This window comes from Castor canadensis, chromosome 15 (assembly GCF_047511655.1).
Source record: "Castor canadensis chromosome 15, mCasCan1.hap1v2, whole genome shotgun sequence".
NCBI classification, from domain to species: domain Eukaryota; kingdom Metazoa; phylum Chordata; class Mammalia; order Rodentia; family Castoridae; genus Castor; species Castor canadensis.
Genome location: NC_133400.1, coordinates 12,391,051 through 12,401,247, shown reverse-complemented (window position 1 = coordinate 12,401,247; position 10,197 = coordinate 12,391,051). Strand labels below are relative to the sequence as shown.

Sequence of the window (10,197 nt, the reverse complement as noted above, 5' to 3'; positions counted from 1 at the left end):
ACAGATGACACACATGAACTTTCAGCTGTTGAGGGTCCTTGGGTCTACACTGAGAATGAAAGCACAGTCCGACTCCAGCAGCAGAGGTTAGAAAGATTTTATTTGTAGAGAAGAGAAGAGAAAGGCTGCATGGGGGCATGCAGTGGGACCTGGAAACCAGTGGTCCCATGGGTCAGGTTGGAAATTGGGTTTTTATAGCCTTTTTTTGTATTGCCCAAGGGCAGAGATGTCTCTCAGGTCTCCTGGGAAGAAGTGTCTCCTTGGCCAATTATCACCTTTTAGGATCTCCTGCAGTCCTTCAAATGTGATAGCCAAATTAAGAGAACAGAAAAAACTTCCACACGAGAATCTCAATTGGTGAAAAAAGCATTTGACAAACTTCAATACCCTTTTGTGATGAAAAGATGTGGCAGTTGGTGCCTGTGGCTCATACCTGTAATCCTAGCTACTCAGGAAGCAGAGATCAGGAAGATCTTGATTCAAAGCCAACCCTAGGCAAAGAGTTCGTGAGACCCTATCTTGAAAAAACCCATCACAAAAAAAGGGTTGGTGGAGTAGCTCAAGTGGTTAGAGTGCCTACCTAGTAAGCATGAGGCCCTGAGTTCAAGCCCCAGTGCTGCCAAAAAAAAAAAAAAAAAAAGGCAGCAGCAAATTAGGAATAAAAGGGAATTTCTTCATCATGACAAAGTATTTATGAAGAACCCATAGCTGATGTCATACTCAGTGGTGAAAGACTGAAAACTTTCAGTCACTAAGATTGGAAACAAAATAAGAATGCCTGCTTTTAGATACCTTAAAAGCAACTGAGGCCAATAGGAAAAGGGGACCAGGAACTAGAGAAAAGGTTAGATCAAAAAGAATTAACCTAGAAGGTAACACCCACGCACAGGAAATCAATACCCTGTATAGCTATCCTTATCTCAACCAGCAAAAACACTTGTTCCTTCCTATTATTGCTTATACTCTCTCTTCAACAAAATTAGAGACAAGGAGCTTCTGCTGGGTATTGAGGAGGTTGGGGGGAGAGGGAGGGGGTGGGGTGGGTGGTAAGGGAGGGGGTGGGAGCAGGGGGGAGAAATGACCCAAGCCTTGCATACACATATGAATAATAAAACAATAATAAAAAAAAAGAATGCCTGCTTTTACCTCTGCTATTTAATACTGTACTGGAAGTGCTAGCCAGATCAATTAAATAAGAAAAAAAAAAAGCATTCAAATTGGAAAAGAAGCAAAATTATCACTATCACAGACAACATGATCCTATATGTAGAAAACCCAAAAAATTCACGCAAAAATTTCCTATAGCTAGTAAATGAATCTAGCAAAGTCATAGAGTATAAGATCAACAAACAAAAAATCAGTTTTGTTTCTATGCACCAACAGTGAAAAATACAAAAAGGAAATTAAAGCAACGCCATTCAAAATAACATTCAAAAGAATAAAATACATAGGAATAAATGTAACCAAGTAGGTAAAAGAATTATATACTGAAAACAGCTAAGCATTGCTTAGCAATGAAAGAGAGAGCAAACCCTGGACCTCACTTCCTCCATCCCACCAACCTCTTGCCTGGTCCCATATTTGCAGAACAGGTTACAAAATGGGCAAAGGATTGCACAACTGTTGTTCACAGAGATCAGCCTCACGGGATGAGGAGAGGATGTGGGAGGATGCAGAATGGATCAGGAGGGAAAATGGAAGATACCCAGCACATTGCATGACTCCAACATCTGATGTCTTTTCATGTGAATTCCTGATGTATGTCATTTCTTTCAAGCGTAATTATGGTGCCTTCTTTCCTTGTGCTATGTGTGCTGGGGGAGGGGAAGTATTGAACCCAGGGACTTGTGCATGCTAGACAAGTGCTCTACCACTGAGCTGCAACCCCAGCCCACTTGCATATTTTGTGATTTAAAAAATTGTGAGTTTATAGTCCTTGAAGTTTTATCAGTGAGAATTTTGTTTTGTTTTGTTTATGAGACCCAAGAAGCCCGCACTGACCTTGAACTCAAAATCTTGCCTCTGTCTCCTGAGTGCTGGGATTACAGGAGTGCACCCCATGCCTGACTATGAGAATTTTTTGAGGCCTGGATTGGAGAAGTGTTTCACCATTAAATATTTAAAGTGCTTCTTATGAAAGCTTTGTCATTCCAATAGTCAGGGCTATTTTACTTATTTATTTATTTTTTTGAGAGGAAGAGTCTTTCTATGTTGCCCATGATGGCCCCAAATTCTTGAGTTCAAGCGATCCTCCTGTCTCAGTTTCCCTAGTATCTGGGACTACAAGTGTCTGGGGCTACTAGGCCTGGCCAATTTCAGGTTAAATTTTTGACTCGAAGCCATTTCAGACCACCCAGTTTGCATGAATCCAAGCTCCAAACTTCCAGGAGGGCTATTGTTCTATAGCCTCAAAAGGTCCTCAAAAGAGCTTTTATTCATTCCACACAGGCAATTTTACTTGGATTGCCTAGGGAGGTAGGTTTCTTTCTGTTTTGCCCTTACCTTGCATATATAACCCTTCTGGGTCGGTAGTAGACTCCTTGGTCTCCTTATCCTGTCCCCCCTCTGGCCTTGACCTCTGTTGTGGCAGACTCTTCGTGAACTTGCCTCAGCATCGATTTCAGCCACAGTTTGGGTGCATAGCTCCTAGCAAACTGACACTGAACCTGTACTGACAGCGCCCCCACTTCAAGTGCACACTTAAAGACCTTTGTCAAAGTCAAGGAATCTGCTTGGCTTGTACTATGGTCTGAATACAATTTGTCCTAACCAAAACTCATATTGAGGCTTAATTCCCCAATGTAAGAGAGGTCTTTAAGGTGAATTAATGCCAACACCTTTGCCACGGCTGTCTGGGATGGAATGAAGGTGAGAGCCCTGGCATTTCCCAAATTTTATGTCCATCCCATGACTTCCTTTGTAGATAGAATTCATTCATTGAATTCTATCAATGAACAGCAACTGACTGTAAAGAAAACTCCAGCTGAAATTTTATAGACCTCACAAGGTTGTTTTGAAAGTTAGAACTGGAAAATTCATATGTTATTCCATTTTCCTCTCAAAAAGTGCAGATGAGACAAGAAAGTAAATCAAGTGGACAGGTAAGGTGAGAAGTAAATTTTAAAATTAATCATACCTATGTTTAAAACAGTGACCCTGAGGGCCGTCATAATGGAGGAGGACTGCATGCTGCCACCAGAGGGCAGAAGAGGACTGAAAGAGGTGGAAGAATAAAAAAACAAACCAAACCAGATAATGTACTGGCCAGGGAATCTGATTGAAACAAGACTGACATTTATTGGGCCCTGTTACAAGTTGGTCATTGTGCTGAGCACCATCAGAAATCGTACAAAGTTCAAAAGCAGAGATCAGAGGCCAGGGCCAACAGAGGAATGGAATGAAGTAGAATTAAGAGGGCAGTTTTTCCCGCCTGCGGAAAGATAGCAGGTCTGGAAGTACAAGCACTACACTAGGCAGAAATACTATGGCTTGGACCCGTTCTTGGCCAGGGCAGCTGGGTCTTTGATGGAGAATTCAGGCAAGGAAAATTGCTAGAGTCATTTACTTTACACTGATCAGAATTTAAATAGGTCTTCTGAGCAAACAGTAAACGTTCTTGGTGAGTCTCAGATGGAGTTGGATAAATTGCATTAGAGCTCCCTCCTCAGTGGTACATCAAGGTGGCTGTGGGAGCAATTCCCCCAGATGCAGGCACTAAGGGGAGATGCTATCTACAGAGAATTGAAAAACAGCAATAAAACTGAGTAAGAGGATAAGAGACACTTGGCTTTTTATTGTCCCCCATCCCAGCAATTCTGCACAACTTGGTTGGTGATTAAAACCTCTGCTCTCTGTTGGACCCCTCCCCAACCCACCCCATCCCACTGTACCTTCCCAGTTATAATGGAGTCTGATTGAGTCTCCATCAATAAACAGCCACGGGTCCTTGTTGGTTTCTTTTTGATACTTTATTTTTCAAAATATACAATTTATTTACATCTTTATTTCACAAGTGTAGTTTTGTATATTTATTCCAAAATCTTTAAATAGCCTCGCAGTAAACAGTAGAAATCACAGGATCGGTCACACTGCTCTCTTTAGTCCATTGAGTTTTTGACAAGTTTCAAGTAGTAATGGTTTGTGGGTAAGCGAGAAACAAGGCAAAAACGATTTTTTATGTAGACGCAACACGCAGGATTAGAAAGTGCAGTCTGACCAGCTTACTTGGTCTGTGGCCAAACTAAGGACATTTATGTAATTTATAAATAAGACCCTCTCGGGAGCAGTGAGGGTTTTGGTTGCAAGAAAGAGTGGATAGGAGTCTCCTCTGTGGGGTCTGGGATGCACAGAGGGAGACAAGGCTTGAAGGTCCCTTCTTGGCTTCAGGAAGCACTGGCTAGGAGGGTCCTGAGTGGGGGCAGAGGTCCACCTGTGCCAGGTGGAGGCCAAGAGTGGTGGGGGCTGCAGTGGGGCTCCCACCAATGGAGAAGCCTCTTCGGCCTCTGTTGGGAGAAGTTTTGTAGTTCTGGAGCAGCGGAGAGATGGGTAGAGCAGCTGGTGATTCCCAAGGAAGGGGCCAGAGGTCCCACCAGCCATTCTCAGGCCATCTGCCCAGGCAGGTGAGAGCTGGCTATGTGAGGGTCAGAGTATTGCAGCTGAGTCAGCTGGCATCTATGGCTGGCAGGGACCAGAGGGGCTGCCCTGGAGTCCAGGAGGTGGCCCAGGGGAGGCATCATGCATCTCTTCTTGTGAGAGCTTTTCATTTACCTCAGAGCCACCAAGGGCAGGAGGGTCTGCATGTCCCGCCCCTGCTGTCATTGCTCCTCCCACTATGTGGGGGGCTTGCATTAAGGCACAGGTGGGGTCAGTTTCCTTCATGCCCCTAGGCACTTTGGCTGAGCCCTGAATCCCTCCTATGGGCTGAGGCTCAGCCGAGAATACCAGTGGAGAAGACAGGATGCTCTGTGAAGGAGCCAGTCCCCAAGGGCCACCTGGCCATCAAGAGGATGTGGCCCCTCCCACGATGAACCAGAAGGGCAGTCCTCCCTCAGGGTCTCCTTAGCCCCTTCCACAAAACTTCAGGACTGGACAAAGCCCGCCCTGCCCGCCCAAGCCAATTTTCTTAGCAGGATCTGGATGGAGGGGAGGGGTGGATGATAAGAGCAGGGGCCAGGGCTGGAATGAGGGCAGGATGAAGGGGCTGGGAGTTGTCACTGCATCTTCGGGTGGGGTTCCTCCGGGATGAGGGTGTGGAAAAAGTAATCCCACAACTTAGTACTGATGCCAAATCCTAGAGAGGGAGACAAATGGGGGAGAAGATGAGGTACTGGTGAAGAAACAGAGATAAATTTACTTGGGGATAGACCCAGGGTAGAGCCAGATTCCAGGGAAGACTTCAACACCTATATTGTTGGTCTCTAACTCCAACATCCTGGCAGAAGCCAAGGGCAGGGCACCTGAATTTCTAATGGAAATTCTAGTTGGAATAAGCCCAAATTCTTTATCTACCCTGAATTCCTGGGTCAGCCTGTCCCTGCCCACCTCTTCTTCCCTCTCTCTTACCTTCAGTTTTTCCCTCTTTCTTATGGAACCAAGTTCATTCCTGCCCCAGGGCTATTGCTTTTGGGATGCTTTTTATTTAGGTCTCAGCTACAATGACATCTTCAGTAACTCCTTCTTGGACCATTTTAACTAGAGCTTTGCTGTCAAACACAGTAGCCTCTGCCCACATGTAGCTACTGAGAACTGGAGCTTCAGAGGAACTGAATTTCTGATTAAATTGAATTCAAGTTAATTTTTCTGTTTTGGCAGCACTGAGTTTTGAACTCAGGGCCTCATGCTTGCTAGATAGGCACTCTTACTGCTTGAGCCACTCTACCAGCTCCTCAAATTAATTTTAATGTAAAAACAGATACTTGATTCAATTGCTAGAAAACATTTCAGCATGTTTGGACAACTTACATTTGCAAATCTACTTCTTTTTTTTAAGAAACTACAGATTTTACAAAATATGTAGAGGTAGATCAAGTATTCCCAATGAAAATTCAGCATCCAAATTGAGATGTCAGTGCATAATACACTGTGGACTTTGAAGCTTTTGTTTGAAAGTAGAAATGTAAGATAGTTCATTAATGATATGTTTATGCTGATTACATCTAAGTGGTAATAATTTGGTTGTATTGGGTTAAATAAGTATATCATTAAAATTCCATTCATCTGTTTATTCTTAACTTTTTTTGTGTGTGGTACTAGGGCTTGAACTCAGGGCCTTCACTTTGAGCCACTCCACCAGCCCAATTTTTTGTGACAGGGTTTTTTGAGATAGAATCTCATGAACTATCTGCCCTGGCTAGCTTTGAATCATGATCCTCCTGGTCTCTGCCTTCTGAGTAGCCAGGATTATAGGCGTGAGCCACAGACACCTGGCTGTTCTTAACTTTTTAATGTAGTCACCAGAAAGTCTGAAAGCACTTATGTGGTCCACATAGTATTTTACTGGACAGTGCTGGACCCTCTTGCACCCACGAGATTCTTCAAATACAACCTTGCTTTCTTTTCTTATGGCACTTTATACCTGACATTGTCTTTACCATTTACTGATTTCTTTGTTTGCCTGTCTCTGCATAGTCACCTGCACCAGTGAATAGTGGGGACAGAGTCCTGTGTATATGTCCAGTACCCTGAAAAGAGCCAGGTTCTTGGTAGGGCTCAACAGTATTTGTCAAATAAGTCAACAAATACGGGAGGTTGGGAAGGGCTGGCCTGTCCTCACCTGATTTCTGGTGTTCAAAGTGATGCTTGACGTGGTGGGCCTTCAGGCTGTACAGGTAGGAGCCCTTGTGTGGCGAGCCGAAGTGTAGGTAGTAATGGGTCATGTCATAGAGGACATAGCCCAGGAGGCCACCAGCAAACATAGTGCCCCCCACTGCTTCAGGCAGGCTGAGTCTCAGGAGTATGTAGAAGAAGGCAACCACCAGAGAGGCTGGCACAGGAGGGAAGACCAGGCGGGAGCCGTCGAAGGGTGACTGTGGATACAGAGGGCCAAGTATCAGAGGCAGCCCTGGACCCCAGCATGCCACGCCAAAGATGATCCCCGTGGAGGATGGGGCAGAGAAGCAGACATTCCAGTGAGGGGCCAGCAACCTGTCACAGGTAGGTATGGAACCTTCGATGGCTTTGGGAAGAGCAGGTCACCAAGCCTGAAAGACCTAGAGAGAGTGTTTTGTTCCCCATTTCCAAACCAGCACAGGCCCTGGCAAACTGCCAAGTACACTTCATGTTCCATATAGAGGTCACTTGAGTCTGGAACTTGCTGTCTCCAAATGCCAGGTCTCTGGCCAGAGGGGCTTTGTGGTGACTGAGGACTGATGTGGTCTCTGAGTGCAGAAAGTTGGAATTAACGTAGTTTCTGTAGTGAGATGATTCTGGAAATAAGAATGAGATGCTCTCCTCACCCTCAGTCCCCAGCTGTCACAGTGACCAGACAACTAAAGGGGCCAAGCCTGTGGCTCTTGAGCTTTAAAGGCTGAAGGTCTTGACAGAGGCTAAGATTTTAGAGACTACTTGGTGAGCAGTACCCTGGAGCCCAGAGTGGCTTCTAGAAGGTTCCTGTGTCTCTAGGGATGGGAAACGTAGCAGACAGTAGGCAGCGGATGTGAAAAGGCATTGCTAGTAGGATGAGGGACATGGCCATGGATTCATTTCCTGAAGAGCAGGGACCCAGTGGGTTGTAGACTGACTTGGAGCAAGCACTGGTCAGGTCCGGGTGTAGGCCATGGAACCTGTTAGAGCATACCTGATTGGCAAGTTGACCCAGGACCAGACACCCATCCAAGATTGGCTGCTAGGCAGGGTCCCTGGAATACGGACCCACTCTAGGGAAAATAGGGAGGGGCACCTCCCTGACCATCCCGAGAACGCTCCAAGTCAGCCAATAAAGTCCTGAGTCTGGCTGAGCTCATCAGATAAACTAGCCTGAGTTGCTAAAGAGAAACCAAAGTGAAACTCAAGCTGAGTAACGGCAATGAATGGGTCTTGAATTTTAGGTTTTTTTTTTTTTTTCCACATCTGAATTCATGTTTTAAAAATATCATATCTGCCACATTTTCTAATTACCACCCATTGGGGAACAAAGTGTGGAGAAAGGGACTCACTTTTTTTTTTTTGTGGTACTGGGGCTTGAACTCAGGGTCTTCACCATGAGCCAATACCCCAACCCTTTTTATGTTAGGTATTTTTTCAAGATAGGGTCTGGCAAACTATTTGTCTGGGCTGGCTTTGAACCATGATCCTCTTGATCTCTGCCTCCTGAGTAGCTAGGATTATAGGTGTGAGCCACCGATGCCCGGCTGGGACTCACTTTTGAGGAGCTGGAAATATGGGGTTCTGTTACCCTGGGACAGGCCAAGGAGCATAGGAAGCACAGCACAGGACAAAGAAGCCACCAGGGAGAATGTAGCTTCCTTAGGGGCAGACCTGCCTTCCTGTCCCAGCTTCTGGGAAAGTCATATAGTCCTTAAAGAGCTCCAGAGTGGTGGGTGGTTGACACAGGGGTTTGAAGAACGAGGCCCAACAGTCTGGCTGTCAGGTGTGACCTTGGGCAAGTTCCTTAGTTAGGTTATTTCTCTAAGCCTCAGGTTCCTCTGTATGTCGTGGGAGTACCATAGCACTATCTTCAGGCAGAAGTTCCACAAGGGAGAGGCTTTTGTCTGTTTTGTTCACTGATGTCTAGCATAGTGCCTGGCACGTAATAGGTACCTAATGAGCATTCGTTGGATGAATGAATGAGTGAGTGAATACTCGAGTTGTGGGAGGATGCATGAGGGTAATGCAGAGTGCCTGGTATTAATAATGATGGTGGAGGTACAATGTTTGAGTGTATGTGCACGTGCAGACACACATGCCTGGCTCAGAGAAATACTAAACACCATTGGTCCCCCTTGTTCCCAACAGAGCCAGACACCCAGGAAGACCCGCCATTCCCAGGAGTTAGTTGCAGCTGCAACGCTGGCTGCAGGCCCTGGGACAGGACTGGGGCCACTCACCTTGTGGTGCTGGCCGTGCATGACAAAATGCAGCGTGATGAGGTAATAGCTGTCACTGGGGGGCTTCATGTGGAACAGGAAGCGGTGGATGAGGTACTCGATGAGGCTCCAAAGGAACATCCCCAGCATGAAGAGCCCGGGGAACACGGACTTGGGCACTGCCACTGAGTACTCTGCAGGGGGCCAGAGAGAGGCATGGTCAGGGCTAATAAGCCCCAGTGCACTGGTGGCTCTGGAGGTCCCCACCTGATCACCCTGGTCAGTTGCTTTGTCCAGCAACGATGATCAGGCCACACTGAGACGCCCTGGGTCAAACTGGGAAGAAGGCAGTGAGCATCTGTACTGGGCTCATTGTGGGACCCTTTGCCAGGGCAATGGGGCTACTGGGCAGATAACAGATGTCTTTCTTACAGTGACTGTAAGAGGAGCAGCTCTGGCTGGGTGCTGGACCTTTGTCTGGAAAGGTGACCTTGCCTCAGTGGCCGCGGGAGGAGAAGGGGACAATCCCAACAAAGCTAGTAGAGCCAGCGGGTCATTGATGGATGAAATTAACAACTGGAGTCTGGGGCGGGAAGTACAAGTATCTCAGCAGACAAGACTGAAACTCAGCAAGTGAGGACCACTTGAAAGAGGTGAAAATGACCAGCCTGGGTGGAGACGGAAGCTGGGCAGATGTAGTTGTTTCAAGTGCAAGGCCCTCGAATCCAAGCATCTGATGACAGCGCAGTCCCTGCTGTTCTCATTGATTTTCTCCATTTCATTCACCCTGTGTCCTCACAGGGACTTCAAACCTTGTCCCTTCAGCTCTTGCCCAGCTTTCTCCAAGCCTATCCCTACTCCCCTAAGCATAGTCCTCTTCCCCACAACCCATTGCCTCCGCTATACTTCCTCACTCTCTTTAAATAGCAGCTTTATCAAAATATAATTCTCATACTATACAATTCACCCAAGTAAAGTGTGTAACTCAGTGGTTTTCAGTTTATTCTGAGTTGTCGATTCATGTGACCAGATGTCCCTTCTCAGGCTCCATTGTGGAAGCTCTGCCTCTGGCCCCCAGGGTTGATTGACCCTCTACCTTCTCTGCTCGATCCCTGACTACACAACATAAGCTTGTGACACCCCCAGATCTAAACCTGCAACCCAGCCCTGGATG

General features: G+C 46.3%; 1 protein-coding gene across 1 annotated transcript in view; it reads right to left on the bottom strand.

The window, feature by feature from the left end:
• Window positions 1–3,946: 3,946 nt before the first annotated feature.
• Window positions 3,947–10,197, bottom strand: part of Fa2h (fatty acid 2-hydroxylase) — a 51,560-nt gene continuing 45,309 nt past the window's right edge. Inside the window, exons 5-7 of the mRNA XM_020179661.2 lie at window positions 9,045–9,217; window positions 6,773–7,025; window positions 3,947–5,290 (exon numbers count right to left, since the gene is read on the bottom strand). Of these exons, the coding sequence (XP_020035250.1) occupies window positions 5,211–5,290; window positions 6,773–7,025; window positions 9,045–9,217 (506 nt within the window). The 3' untranslated portion in view covers window positions 3,947–5,210. The remainder of the gene's footprint in view (window positions 5,291–6,772; window positions 7,026–9,044; window positions 9,218–10,197) is intronic.